General features: G+C 42.1%; 3 protein-coding genes across 7 annotated transcripts; all 3 read left to right on the top strand.

Annotated features, from left to right (window-relative positions):
- Positions 1–202: 202 nt before the first annotated feature.
- On the top strand, positions 203–6,314 carry LOC149284889 (N-acylglucosamine 2-epimerase-like). The gene is made up of 10 exons (XM_089496041.1): positions 203–306; positions 1,308–1,383; positions 2,289–2,364; positions 3,617–3,789; positions 4,276–4,500; positions 4,835–4,916; positions 5,000–5,175; positions 5,474–5,605; positions 5,745–5,832; positions 6,235–6,314. The coding sequence occupies exons 1-10, from the start codon at positions 203–205 to the stop codon at positions 6,312–6,314; spliced, it is 1,212 nt and encodes a 403-aa protein (XP_089352167.1).
- A 1,618-nt stretch (positions 6,315–7,932) lies between these two features.
- Positions 7,933–11,438, top strand: LOC149284888 (N-alpha-acetyltransferase 10-like). Of its 5 annotated transcripts, none has more exons than XM_089496140.1 (8): positions 7,933–7,953; positions 9,657–9,755; positions 9,923–9,967; positions 10,281–10,322; positions 10,458–10,573; positions 10,672–10,716; positions 10,840–10,924; positions 11,193–11,438. In XM_089496140.1, the coding sequence occupies exons 1-8, from the start codon at positions 7,933–7,935 to the stop codon at positions 11,436–11,438; spliced, it is 699 nt and encodes a 232-aa protein (XP_089352266.1). The 5 variants fall into 5 exon arrangements, with proteins under 5 accessions (XP_089352266.1, XP_089352265.1, XP_089352264.1 ...); XM_089496139.1 differs by having other exon boundaries at positions 9,923–9,981; positions 10,277–10,322; positions 10,840–10,919; positions 11,191–11,438; XM_089496138.1 differs by having other exon boundaries at positions 9,923–9,981; positions 10,277–10,322.
- A 1,973-nt stretch (positions 11,439–13,411) lies between these two features.
- LOC149284887 (U8 snoRNA-decapping enzyme-like) lies at positions 13,412–14,955 on the top strand. The gene is made up of 3 exons (XM_089496135.1): positions 13,412–13,588; positions 14,256–14,528; positions 14,767–14,955. Exons 1-3 carry the CDS (start codon positions 13,412–13,414, stop codon positions 14,953–14,955), a joined length of 639 nt encoding a protein of 212 aa, XP_089352261.1.
- Positions 14,956–15,341: the final 386 nt, after the last annotated feature.

The raw sequence follows: 15,341 nt of genomic DNA, 5'->3' as shown, positions 1-15,341 counted from the left end.
TCAGCTGATCCCCCCCCCCACTTATTAATTTCAGGGTAAACAGGGAGCAGCAGGCGATAGAAAATTTAGCAGCGGGTCCAGAAGAAGGAACGCTGCGTTCAGAGGAATTAAATTGCTCTCTGCTAGGGTTAAACAAGAGCCGTCAGAGTGTTACGAAGGATAATTATTAAGATTGCAAGTTTGTGACTAGGCGTGGAATATGATGAGCGAGCGGGATCGCCTGCGGCGTTGGAGGAATCAGATCGGAGAGGAGCTGGACAGGGTCATGAACTTCTGGATTGAGCACTCGCATGACCAAGAATATGGGTAACTAGACTGCCTTCGGCGTTGTGATCAACGCGTCACAAAGCGTCTCGCGAGTTTTCACTCCACAGCCTAGAGCAGACTATACAGTGATTTAGTGATCCCCGAACCGGCGTGATTCACACATTTATTAATAGTATGTAACAGTGTCAAAAGTAGGTAGCTATCGTCTCTTCAATGGGCTATTAAAGGGTTAAAAAAAAAATTGGTAGGATCTGTGGGACAGCTATAGAAAGTTTGCTGAAGTTTTCCTAGAGTAAATTATTTGTGGCGACATCAAAGTTAGGTTTTCTTGGACGTTTTTGGAAAGTATGTCCCGAGACGCGGCCGTTAAGATTCAAAGCAGGAAACATGCATGGAGGGGCACAATTTTCAGCATAAATTCAGCACAATATTCAGAAGGCCACAGCATTTTGTGGAACCTAATACATATAGTACATACACCGTCAACATATTTTTATTCATATGTATGATCACCACCCTATAATTTAGCATTGCGGTTTACTGCCTTTTCATGTACACTAAAACCTCAAGATAAGTAATCCCTCAATGTTATTGGCAATGGTTAATCTCTTAAACCCAAGGATCCCTGAGCACAGTGTTGTTGATGTGGACAAACCATTACCGTTACCCCCACAGTTTACACAGCTTGTATTAAAGGAATATGAACCAGTTTGGACCTCACAGGCATCTTTGCCCGCTGTACGGTTTATAGCACCCTGGGCAAACTGCGGGAAAGCACCCCAAATGATGTCGTACGGTACAGCCTAGATGTCTATATGACGGGGCAGGTGCTGGGCAGCATCCGCAGCTTCGTATATCGCCATATCTCCAGATTAAAGATGGAATTTATCTAGATTCTGTTCATTTCGACAGACAAAGGAAGGACATATGGATTACATTTTATTTATATATATATATATATATATTTTTATATATATATAGTAAGTGAGGTGTTTATTTCAGCTACTTTATTTATGCAGATTTTTCCTTTGTGTCTATAGAGGTTTCTTCACTTGTCTCGCTCAGAACGGTGAAAGGTATGATGATCTGAAGTATATCTGGCTGCAAGGGAGACAGGTAATTAATGTTGTGGGGTTCTATAGCACATCATTGTTTAACCCCTTCCAGTATACAACACCCCCAACTCTGCCTGGTCCGGACCCTGTGATGTTTAGAAGAAGAAGCAGGGGATCTGTCTCATTCAGTCTGCTAGTGATGGTGCCAAGTGTGATTACACTGGCAGGAAAATAGAGATCCTTGCCACGCATGCACAGGCATGGTTCCTAACACAACCCCTCGCAATACCTTATTACATTCCTCCCACGTACCTTTGGGGGCTCATTGTTCTGCTAGAGGCCTATACCACATCACATCTACGATATTTGCTCTATACCCCTGACCCGGAAAAGCCCTACATCTTATGTCTGTATAACAGCATGCCCTGCCAAAGTCTTACTTTACATCACTGTTTCTATTCAGTATCAGATTACTGCATGATCTTGTATTCCAGGGCACTTAGCCAATAATTCATACCCACTATTGAATATCTCAAATAATATCTGTTGGGGTTTGCATACTAGAATGTACTTAATTTACCAAGATAAGCTGGGATTTATTCACTAAGGGGGCAGTTGACAGGAGAGTTGAGTTCCAGTTGCTTCGCTTCACTATCCATTATGAAGGATGAACCCCAGTGAGTTTCTGCTGCAGGCAGAGCTCGGCTGGCCCTGTGTAATGCATAGTTAAATCAATCAATGTGATGTCTTCAAAGTCTCCTTGTACAATAAAATCTGCATCATACAAGACCAGCCTTTCTTTCTGAAGAAACCCAACAGCGTTAGCCCTTCATAATAGTGAATCGTGAAGTAAGAGAGAAAAACCAAAACTGCAAACTCGCATGTTAATCCTCCCTTTAGTGAATAAACCTTTCCGTGATGTATGATCAAGATGCTAGAAACATCACTCTGGCTTCACCTGTCTAGGTATGGATGTACTGCCGTCTCTATAGGAAAGTACCCAGGTTTCGTAAGCAGGAGGTTCTTAGTGCTGCTATAGCAGGTAAGTCTGGAACACAAGTGTTCCCTTCCCTCCTTTCTCACTTCCATCCTCTATAGAGCATTGTTTCCTGGTGTCTCAGTTTTCTAGGATAATGTAGACCTCAGAGTCCATAATTCACATTTTATATGTAGAGACACAATATGGCCAAGTATGTGGACACCCCACCTAATTATTGAATTTCAGCCCCATCCAGGTGTGTAATATCAAGCACATAGACAAGCATTGACAGTAGAATGGTTCGTACTGAAGAGCTCTGTGACTTTAAACGTGGCATAGAATGCCACCTTTTGTCCATGAAATTTCTGCCCTGCTAGATCTAAACTGCCTCTGGAAGCAACATCAGCACAAACATTGTGTCAGGAGCTTCATGAAATGGGTTTCCATGGCTGAGCAGCTGCACAAGCCGAGGATCACTATGCGCAAAACCAAATGTCGTCTGGAGTGGTGTGAAGCTACCACCACTGGACTCTGGTGTGATGAATCACGCTTCACCATCTGGGAGTGTGATAGATAAATCTGGGTTTGGCAGATGCCAGGAGAACTCTACCTACTGGAATCCATAGTGCCTACTGTAAAGTTTGGTGGAGGAAGGATAATGGGGCTTTCAGGGTTTGGGCTGCTTTGTCCCATTGACGGACTATGTTAACGCTACAGCATGCAAAGACAATTTAGACAATGCTATGCTTCCAACTTTGTGGGAATAGTTTAGGGAAGACCCTTTTCTTTTTCTAGCGTTACTGTGCCCCAGTGCACAAAGCAAGGTCTATAAGGACATGGTTGGATGAGTTTTTGATATGGAGGAGCTTGAGACCTGACCTTAACCCCTTTGAATACCTTTGGGATGAATTGGACCACAGATTGCGAGCCAGGCCTTCTCATCCAATGTCAGTGCCTGACCTCACAAATGCAGCTTTGGCTGAATGGTCCCAAATTCCAACAAAAACACTCCAAAACCTTGTGGAAAGCTTTCCCAGAAGTGGAGAGGCTGGTATAGGGGCCAAACGGGGGGGGGGGGGGGTGTCCATATTAATGATTAATGCCCATGGTTTTTCCAACAAGCTCATCATAGGTGATGGTTAGGTGTCCACATACTTTTAGCCACCTGGATAATATTCTAGGCCCAAGGACTATTAAATCTCAACATTCTAATAACGGTACAAAATGGGAAAATCATGGTTAAAATTAGTAATATGGTCAATATTAGGTGTTGGAATGGGTAGAAGTACTTTTTGGATACCTTCTTTGTACACAGGAGGAAAGTTTCTTATGGATCATGGACGTCCTACTGCTGGTTCCCTGAAATGTGCATTTGTTGTCACACGAGATGGAAGAGCTGTCAAAGTCCAGCGCACCATCTTCAGTGAGTGCTTCTTCATAATGGCTATGGATGAGCTGTGGAGAACCACCCAGGAGGAGCGGTATAAGGTGAAATAAAGAGGTGGGGAACCTCTTTAAACAACATGGGTTTAGAAGCTATTAAAATGTATCTAATATGCATATAAAGATATAGCGTTTAATCAGCAAATCCCTTGTCAAGAGTAGAGTGAATGTTGTACGTGATTAAGTAAAATTAATACTTTTTTCTTTTAAATGGACGTTAGAGCCAGTTTTGCATGGAAATTGGAGGATGCCTTTTTTGGTTATTGGATTTAGAAAATGAGACTTCTAGCAGCAGTCAATTGCATGTTTGCTGGCAAAACATCAATGTTCGGATAGCATAACCATAACTGATTTTATCGGACACCCTGAATAGAATGGGATTTCTAATGAGCTTGTAAAAATACCCCCTGCTTTCAGTAGAGGCATCGGGTGGTACGGCCCTTCTTTAGTTATTAATCTGCTCTGTAAATGTAATGGCAGACTGATATATTCATTGTTTATAATGTGTCATCTTTGTAATTCGGCCTGCAGATGGAGGCCTGGAAGACGATGGATCAAATTGTGCATTGGGTGAGAGAAGACCCATCTGGGCTAGGGAGGCCGGAACTACCCGGTGCCAGTCCTGTGAACGCCATGGCCGTGCCGATGATGTTGCTGAACTTGGTGGATCAGCTCAGTGAGGACAATGAAGAAGCGGCAAGGAAATATGAAGAACTGGGAACATGGAGTGTGGGGAAGATATTACAACATAATCAGGTGTCCAAAAATGTGCTTGAAAATAAAAATCTAAAGTGCCAGCAAAGTTTGCAAGTGGCAACGTGGGAAGCAAGCTTATACAATGTAGGTGAGGTTTAAAGGGGAAAAAAAAGGTGGGGTAAGTCATTCATCTAGAGATGACAATCTAGAATGCATTATATTCTCACCGGTAAGGTAATGAAGGTGTTGAATACATTATTACTTATTACTATTATAAAAATTTAGTCATGGGACACATGAGGAGAACGTGTTTCATGGCAATATTATGAGGAAAACACAAGGAATTCTATTTCCATTTTGTCATAATTGTTTGCCCATTCTTATGTATGGTCAGCGAGGTGGCAAAGCTATTCTGGAGAATGTTTCTGATGATGGAACAGAGCTTCCAGGCTGTATAGGGAGGCATCAGAATCCAGGTAGGCCTAAATTGCTTGCCCTGGCTAAGTATTATTTGGCCCAAATAAAGTGGAGCCTTTCATGTTTACGTCTCAATTTGCAGGTCATGCCATTGAGGCAGGGTGGTTTCTCCTTCGTCAAGCCATTGCACAGGCAAACAAAACATTAGCCCAAACTGCCCTTGAGAAGTTTGTGCTTCTACCTTTCCAAACAGGGTGGGATAAAGAATATGGCGGTCTCTTCTACTTCCAAGACGTGGATGGATATTGTCCTACACAGGTAAAAACACAGATCTGTAGACCTTGAGGGTACCTGCACATTATTATTTCTTACATTCCCCGCCTCAAGTCTGTAATGACAAAAATATTTGGCAAGAGTGGGAAGCAAAAATAGGTAGTAATCATGCCTATATCATATAGGTAGATGAAATGGTGATTTTTAGCAGGATCTACATGGACCATCTGTGTATTTTTTTCACTGTTGTAATGGAGGGAAGCATGGAAGAAGAGGATGATCTGGATATACACAGAGTGTACTGCTTGCAGTGTGATGGTTTTAATAATATGTCTCTGTGCAGCTGGAGTGGAGCATGAAGCTGTGGTGGCCTCACACAGAAGCTCTAATTGCTTTCCTTCTGGGATACCTGGAGACCAAGGACCCAGAGCACCTGGAACACTTTCACAAAGTGTTTGACTATACATTCAGCAAGGTGCGTGCACTCTGGAGGAGGAAAGGACCTCTATGAGGCTACTGTCCAGCGCACATATCCCTGCTATGGAGCTACAATCCTGATTTATTATTCAGCTTTCCAAACGATTACATGTAACATGTCTTTTTATGGATTTCAGTTCTCTGACCCAGAGCATGGGGAATGGTTTGGTTACCTGAATCGTGAAGGCAAAGTGGAACTTAGTATCAAAGGAGGTCCATTTAAAGGTGAGTGACACCTTAACACCTTGAGTGAGAACAGCTAGAGCTTTATAGCAAAATACCTGTTGCTGGAGTGAAAGACTCTTAAGTAAGCGAGCACTTGTAAGGTCAGTGGTCCAGGTAAGATCTTTTAAATGAGGACCATTTCAAATTTGTAAACATGAAATATCACTGTTTTGCAGAAAGTGGTACTGCTGCAGTGTTCATGGTCAAAATGTACACATCAAGTAAAAGACTACCCTTAACCCGGCTCTTCTTCCTTATAGAAAGGGCTCGTTTTCTCAACATGTGAGACAGAAGACCGAGGTCCTTTTAGGGACATGTTTGCATGAGTAACATCACTGTTCATGGAAACAAACAAAAACATGGCATCTATTCAGCTAAAATGTACACTATACTTTCTTGTAGGATGTTTCCATGTTCCAAGATGTCTGTACATGTGTGAAGAGATCCTCTCTAAGCTGCTGAATGAGCATAACATGGCATAAGAACTGTCCCAATCAAGGTCAACCAACGGGGACGGCCAAGAGTGGATGGATGAAAAATGGTCACATTGGAGTTATCTTCTAATACTTACTTTCAACAGCTAAATCTTGGAAATACTAACAATGTTATATTGTGAGAGCAAAGTGGGCTTACAAAGAATTTTGTACACCCCACTGAATGTGTTAAATCTATAACCTACTTCTGTTTATCAGTAATGTCTGCAACTTGTCTTAAAGAAATCCTAAATTCTATTGTTTCGGCTTTCATGGTTGGTTTGATAGAGAAGACAAAATTGAGATATTACTAGATATTGGATATTTACTAATTGTATATGTACTGATTCTGGTGCAAACTTTGAAAACTGTTTCATTACCGTGGCAATCAACAGTAGAAGGTCTTCTCACTCTGGGTATGTTCTGTACTGCAGGATAAGGCTGGGGAAACTTAAAAAATATATTAGTACATCAGGCTTGCCACAAACATAAGCCTCAGGTCTAAAAGAAATGAAGAAGATGGGAAGCGGTTAAGTGTGATAAGATTAGGACTACTGACTCATTTACACCGAAACACTGGAGGGTTTTGGTTGGAGTGAACACTATACCTCCCAACACTTGAAATGGCTAAAGAGGGCTACTTTTGTTTTTGGAGTAGGGCTAGCGGCTGAGCTTTTCCTAGACCTATTAATATAGTTGGTAGGATGCAAATCTGCGCACGGGAGCCCACAACAGATCCTAGTCCATCACCTTAACCTATAGGCCACAATTACACATTCCCATATAATGCACCTGTGCAAAAGGTTTAGAAGGAACAATGTTTTTATTTACACTATTTACGTTATCCATAGAGGTACACATTTCCAGCTGTGCCTCTATAGACATTATTGTGACTTTTATGGCTGTAGAACACTGCGATACACCTCATCCTCAGCAAACATATTAAACACCTGGAAAGAGAAACATCAGGGGAGGCAGAGCGGGTTAGGACCCAAAGAGGGGACTGTCCTTTCTCAACAGGGACACTTGGGAGGTATGGGACAGTCTCTAGAACCTTAAGGACTCCTCTGTTCCTCTGGATGACGTATTGTCGCTGAGAATATGACGTTGTCGGAGCCCACCCGGAACTCTGGACTGCTAGCAAATATTACTGGGCCAATCGCTGGATTTGCTCCTCCAATAAAAACTACCGATCCTATCTCGGGTGTGGAGAACTTTATTAGACAAAACAATGTTAGAAATACGTGACTGAATCGGATTCAGATGGGTTCCTGCTGGTACAGATACTTCACAAACACCATTTCGTGCCACCCCCAATGAAATGAGGCGGTATTCATGGCAACGAAGTAAACCTAAATCGCAACCAACATCTGACTTCCGGCTTTGTCGGCCAAGCCAGGATTGGCGATTTGCAATTGGCTAAATAGGATATCCGTTAGCCGGTAGTTATTACGATTGGTCAGTCACAGAGAAGGCGCTACCTACCCACGCAGAGATTCTTATTGGCGACGCAGCTCAAGTCGGTTACGTTGTGATTGGTTGCTTCTAACGTGACGCAGTCATTGTAGCTTCGGCGAGTTGGTCTGTGGTTGCAGAGAGGAAGGCGTGTGTCAGTGAAACCGGCGCCATGAATATCCGGAACGCACGGGTAACCGGGCAATACGGGGGTCACTATGGTGGGGTGAACGTCATGGGAGTGAGTTTAACGCTTAGCTGGTGGGCAGGCTATGGTAGTAAAGCACGCTTCACCCTCTCTCCTGTCTGCCAATTGTAATGGCTTCCCTTCCCATAATGCAATGGGTCGCAGTTGGTAAGCATGGTTCCTGTTAGCTATAACTCACTAGGGTGACATCGGTGTTCTGCTTCTCGCTGTGATGCGCGTTACACGATTTCTATCTCACTGATTGGTTTCATTCATTTGGATGCTGTTACTGGTTCTCATGATATTCACTTAGTTTGGAAATGGCACATGTTTGCCCCACATGTACCCCTGGAACTGTCCCTAGGAATGTCCCTCTTTAGGAGAAACACTTCTTTTTTTGAGGCCCAAATCCCTCTTTTTCCTCCCCTGATCTCCCCTTTCTAGGAGCTCATAACATTTGCTGGGTGTGTTTGTTATAAAAGCTCTAGAAGTTGCCATATCTGTAAAAACAAATAACTTTTGGGTGGAAGCTGGCCTAAAACCTACCTTGACAGTTGCCGTCTTCTCTAATGGGATATGATGTCATTTCCTGCACCCCATCTCAGAGGTGCGTTTGGTACCGGGTGCATGGGGGCCTATTCACTAAAGGTAGCTTTGCTTCATCTCCTATACATTATAAAGGCCCATCCCTCTTTTGCTTCTGCAAGCTAGCTCTCAATCATATTGTGCCGATCCAGCCCAGTCATTCCACCTGGAAAAACCTGTTTTTTTTATTATTTTCACATTTCATTATAGTGAACTGAGATTTAATAATAATAATAATAAACAATGCTCCCTTTAGAGTTATTAATGTCTGAGACTGTAGGTGAAATGAGGTTGTTAGAATACTTTTGTAATGGTCCTTGGGGTTTGTTGTTTGGTTTGTTAATGACCAAGCCCTCGATATTTTTCCGACTGTGCAGGTGACATAGGCTTGACAAGTCGGACCAGATCCAGCTGCTCAAGAGTAAAGGACAGCAGCAAGTCTTTGTGTAGGGCTGTCAGACCAAATGATTGAAAGAGAATTTGTCGTCTCAACAGTGTCTGTTTTGTATCAAATGATGATAATGCTGTAAAATCCGATACACTGAGCAATAATTGAGTAAACAATAGTACGAAAACAAAGATTGAAACAAAGTTTCCGGGTGATGTTGCGGGCAGTGGAAAGCTGTAGGATCTGCTTCTATTGGGACTGGCATAAATAAAAACCTATTTTGCATGGAGACACCTGGAGGTTAATATTCTGTAGGATATCCCTTGATAAGTGCCTTGCGTTCTTTAAGGGAGATAAAGTCTGCATATTGTTTACGGATCCCTCACTGCGCTTGGACTAGTCAGTTCACACATCACACACGTCCCAAAAGATTTCTTTCCTCTATTACCGGCATAAGCTTGATCTTGCCTCATCTTCCTACCTGAGATTTTAGTGTTGATATTCTGATGCAGAACTCTCTGCCTGCTCCATATTTACCGTTCATACCAATTAAAGCTTTTGACAAAAACCAAAATCTCTCAAAAACCAATAGTATGACTTGTTATCCAAGTTAAACGGGTGGCTTTGTGATGCATTTTCATGGCTTTAATGTGAGCCTTTTAGATTTGCTGTCATGGTAAAGAACATCTGAAATATTTTTTGATCCTGGTCTAATCCGCTCTCCGTTCTCTTGCAGCCCGAGGATCTAATGAATATGCAGCACTGCAACTTGCTGTGTTTGCCAGAGAACTACCAGATGAAGTATTACTTTTACCATGGACTCTCCTGGCCGCAGGTATGCGTCGGCTAACCTAAATGTAATGACAGCCAATGTTTTCAAAACGTTTTAGGACTTTAAAACAGCTGTGAAATAAATCTGCCATTGCTTCTTTTTTTATTTATTGATAAAAGCCATAGCCTAAATAATTTAGACTTTTCATGATCTTGTATTATTATTTACAGCTATCTTACATTGCAGAAGATGAAAATGGTAAAATAGTTGGATATGTCCTTGCAAAAATGTAAGTAGTTTTTTCCGTTCGTGTTTTTTACATGCAAGTTCTCTGAAAGAAAAGATATCCCGTTGTGTAGGATAGTGTAACGTTGCCATTGATACTTACAATTTCTTGATGCTGAAGCTTGACACAAGATCTGATAAAAACAATAAAATACCATCAGTTGTTGAGTAGGACATCTTCAGCGAAGCACCTTTCTAGGGAATGGAATTAAATTTGTCTATTTCTGGCAACGCAACCCCTTGTAGTGTTGGTGGAATTTTGTTTCGCACCCTGTAATGATGTGAATTGTTTTGTTCAGGGAGGAAGATCCAGATGATGTACCCCATGGTCATATCACTTCTCTGGTAAGAGAACATTTTTTTTTCCATATTATTACGCTTGATTCTAGAACTATAATCTCATGCTAACAAATGCCACCAAGAAATTGACCCTTTCTTTCCAAACTGGAGCTGTGACATGTTTTTTGTTTTGTTTTGTAGGCTGTGAAACGTTCTCATAGGCGTCTTGGTTTGGCACAAAAACTGATGGATCAAGCTTCTCGAGCTATGATTGAGAACTTCAATGCAAAATATGTGTCTCTTCATGTGCGGAAAAGGTTTGTGATGTGCGCTATGTACGGACTGGCTTTTCTCTATTGCCTATAGCTTGATACGGCTGTCATGAAAATGTCTTACTTTTATTTTTGTTTTGTAGCAACCGAGCTGCTCTGCATCTTTATTCAAACACTTTAAACTTCCAGTAAGTATTGAAAGTCACAAATGCTTGTCCATATTAGAAATTAGTAAAGCAAAACTTCATATTTGAGTACCTGCTGGGAGGTTGTGATGCTGAAATTAGATATTCTGTAAAATTTCTTGACAGAATAAGCGAGGTGGAACCAAAATATTATGCAGATGGAGAAGACGCGTATGCCATGAAGAGAGACCTTACGCAAATGGCTGATGAGGTTTGTATGATATCTTGCATTATGCACTGTGTGCACAATGACTTTCACAACACTGTTTTGTGAGGCTTTTATGTTCCATAGTCACATGGCCTCTTCTCCACCATGTTTGAGGAGATGTTTATACCAGTCTCTTAGTCCTTTCCACCTTGGCAAAACATTGCTAAGCAGAGGAAGCACACATGCAAGGTTTAAGGGAGTTTATTAATTATCATGGAAATACCTGAATAATTGAATAGCACCTCTTGGTGATCTGATTTCACTTCCACAGCAATTGAGGAAGCATCTGGAAATGAAGGATAAGAGCCGTCCTCAGCCATTGACCTCCATTGAAAATAAGTCTGATAACCGGTCTACACATGGAGAATGTTGCCGAGATGAAAAATGTGCTGGAAATGCCGGGAAAAGAGATGGCACAGAGGATAGTGGTGACAGCAAGGACGTAAGCGAAGTTAGCGAGGCCACTGAAAGCACCGATGTGAAAGACAGTTCCGAGGCGTCAGATTCTGCCTCTTAAAGAGACTCGTTAAGACCTTTCCAATGTCTGAATAGCATCATAAAGGATCAACTCTTTCTGCGTTTTCAGCTCTCACCTCTTTTATGTGGTGCCTCATTGATCAGACTTCGATTTTTAAATTCTACATTCTTTAAACCGTAGGGCTGTCCAACCATAAAGTACTAGACATTTGTGCACTGAAAGTTCTTTTTAAGGACACTTCTGTGGATTTAAATGAGATATTATATAAAAACTAAATCTACAAGAATTCCTTTATTATTTTTAACTCCTTCACAATTTGACAGAAGCCTTGGTTAAGTGAGTTTTAATTTGCCTTTTACGTTATTAGATCAACTCTATGTGAGACAATAGACCCTTTAGAACGTATCGTTCTACATCTAGTTAATTGTGGTGCACTGCCAATTTCATTTTGCTTCAACCTTTTAGGGTGGTGTCAGTCCTGAAAATTGCCAAGACTAAGCTAAGGGTAAATATATTGGAAGTATATGCAGTATAAAGGAGGCAGCGGGTGCTGCTACAGTGCATCAGAGAAGCACTACTCATAGTACAAAAAAAAAAAGCATTTATTGGGGTTAAACACTGAGAAAGTATGCAGTTCATGGGCCCAAAATGGTCAATCAGTTTAGAACAGTGATGTCATATACTTTTATAATGGTGTAATGCAGGTGTTCTAGTACGTTGAGAAAACAGTCTCTCTGAGCCACCTAATCCCTCCATTATATGCAGCCAAAGATTAGAGCTTTCGAAAGGCTAGTGGTTTCGGCAAAATAGTGTGCATGTTCTGTTTCTCACACACACAGTCTTAGTTTTGGCAGTATTCCAATAAACGTATTTGACAATTTCCTGTTTGTTTACTCTATGGTCAAACAATAGGAATATGCGACAATTATTGATGCAGAATATATGTATTTCAGGGTTGTACACAAAAGAAAGATATGTATAACCTACAGACTGACGAGAAAGCCCGCTTCTGCACAGCTGTTTAAAAAGCTTTTAGTCGACCAGCATTACAGCTTAAAAAGAGATCTCTGGGCTGCTGAAAGATTATGTGAGTCTACACCTTCATCATGGTGCACCAAAATCAAGCACAGAAGTAATCAATGCAGATAAATGGCATTGGTACTCCTGAACATCCAAAGAGGCTAGTAAAATTACAACTTGGCCGAGTTCGTTTTATTGTCAGTGGAAACTCTGGTTCTCAGCCAGACTGAAATACGATGAGCCCTCTGCGTGGTACATGTGCTTCGACGTATTGAATATAGGGGTCTGTGAGTAATGGCACCCCTATAAATAAAGACTGTAGTTACTAGGGAAATGGTGTGAAAACATAAAACAAAATAATTGGGACAATGGATAACTGACAATGTTACAGAGTAACACCAGACACCCTGTGTGAAAAATGGCTGAAACCCCATCAGCTGTTTGTGTCCTGGGAAATAATGTAAGAGTGTTTAGGAGATTAATGTAGATACAATGCCAGCATCCCACATAAACATTATTACCAGCTGCACAGATAAGGAAAGTATGACTGGTTTACCCAAGTTTAGAGGGTTCCATCATTACCCAATAAAGGAAGCCCAAGCTTCAGCCGGAAGTGCAAGTTTTGTTTGTAAAAAGCTTCACATCTTAGGGGCGTACCCCCCCTCTCCATTTGCCAGCGTTTTTCCCTGCATACAGAATAATTGACCCCTTGCCAGCTGAATGGGGCATTTAGCAAGGAAATGACCCCGCGGGGTTTTCATTCTGGTGGAAATAAAGACAACCAGCCACAGTGTTAACTTCCCGTCGTATAGGCTGCTTAGTAAGATGTCGCAGGCAGGTGACGCAGCCTAGCACCGCTCGCGGCCCTTTCCATTGGTTGATCCACGTGCGTTCCAGCCCTCGCTCGCATCTCTCGCTTCTGATTGGTTGTACAGTTCCGGCGACAGAGTGCGGTAATCTGCGCATGTGTGTTGGTAGTAGACGAGATTGCGATGGCTCAAGCGGAGCGCACGAACCGGGGACCCCCGGAGGATCGTCCGCGACCCCGGAATGTTACCAGGGAGCAGGCGCTGCAGATGGAAGGGTACAAGCATGCCTGCCATGTGTTGCTCTACGCACCCACCCCGGCTAAGCTGTTCGAGCGTGTCCCCATCAGACATGTGCTACTGGTGAGCTGTCACTTACCCTGCGTATTGGTGTTATTGGCAGGTTGTCTCACATGCATTGGATGTAGCCCTACATGTATGTGCAGCATGTGACTCAACACTTTACTAGCATCAGCTTAGAGTGTTTGACACTATAATATCCCCGGGCAGCTGCATACCGGCTATTTGTATGTGTTCTAGATCTGTTATCTTATCACCATATTATGCTGGTAAACAATAGAATGGCTCGGTGTTAATCACCCAGTCAGCACTATGACATATGAAAGTCTATGGATGAACGGACTCCATTAGCATTGCCATAAAGAATCAGCCTAGTGCTGTGTGTGAGCAGGAAGTGTCACCAAAATATCTTATGACTGACAGCAGCCTTGCAGGAAGGTTATTGGACCATAATAAGAGAGCCAGTTTTTTTCTGGTATGTGAAGCTTTCACGTACAAGATCTGTCAGTCTGCTAGATTGTAAGCTCCTTTGAGCAGGCCCCTCCTTACCTGTTGTTTCTCCAAATTAAAATTGTTATGTTATATACTACTTGTTATGTCTTGTCTAGCCATGTACTTCGCTACGGAATATGCTGGAGCTATATAAATCAAATAATAATAATTCAACTAGAGAATTGGTTGTACCTTTACATTTTCATATTTATCTTTTTTTATTATTATTTGGTGACAGATGATGATGCGTTTCGATGGGCGACTGGGTTTCCCTGGAGGTTTTGTCGATGTCAGAGATGCCACCCTGGAAGAAGGTTTGAACAGAGAGTTATTGGAAGAGATAGGGTGCTCGTTCAGTAAAATGCAGGTGACTGAAAAGGATTATAGGAGTGCGCAAGCCCGGGAACATCCGCAGAAAGTGGTCACGCATTTCTACATCAAGGAACTGGAGTTGGAAGACATACAGCAGGTTGAGGCTGACTCCGTGAAAGCCAAAGATCACGGACTAGAGGTTTGTACCAAATCCCTTGTTTTTATATTTATGAACACTAAATAAACTCATGTAAAACAAAGACCTCATTCTCCATGTAAAATATGTACCCACATTACTTATAAAACAAAGCAATTACAAGGACAGTCAAGGTCACTGCTGTAACTTCACACGTGTCACTGTCTGCCTAAGAGATTCTGGATAAAGAGTTTCCTTCCCTGGAAGTGCTCTATTCTAATATGCGCAACCTCTGTTCTAGGTCATGGGTCTTGTTCGTGTGCCCTTATACACCCTGCGTGACGGAATTGGAGGTCTGCCAGCCTTCCTGAGCAACAACTTTATTGGAAACTCAAAGAGTCAGCTCCTCTATGCACTTCGTACTTTGCGTCTGCTTCGGGAGGATCAGATCCAGGATGCCATCTGGGCTAGTCAGAATATCCAGTACTGATGCTGATCATTAAGGAATGTGTGTCTGGGGGGGGGAATGACTTTTACTTCCTAATTGTACTGTACCAAATAATTCCCCTTAAGTCAGTGGACTGCGGCTGATAATTGCAGATATTATCGCTCAAATGCAGCATCGACACCAAACTATACAGTTAGTAATATGTCTGCGATTCTAAGCACTTAATAGTCTCCCTTAGCGCACATGCCTCGATACCTTTAGGACAGGTATTTAAAACAAACAGGATTATGAGTTATATTCTAACTGCTGGTATCAGTTGTTAAAATCTGCAATGTAGAATATCTATGACCTGATATTAGATTTTTGCAGCCCATGCAATTGAAGTTAATCTTGACTCAATAGGTCACTGTTTGCTTTTGCTGTTTCTA

Source organism: Sceloporus occidentalis, unplaced genomic scaffold (assembly GCF_023333645.1).
Source record: "Sceloporus occidentalis isolate IW3139 unplaced genomic scaffold, rSceOcc1.0.p SCAF_87, whole genome shotgun sequence".
NCBI lineage: Eukaryota > Metazoa > Chordata > Lepidosauria > Squamata > Phrynosomatidae > Sceloporus > Sceloporus occidentalis.
The sequence above is the reverse complement of the archived record's forward strand: the minus strand, read 5'-3'. Positions and strand labels throughout refer to the sequence as shown.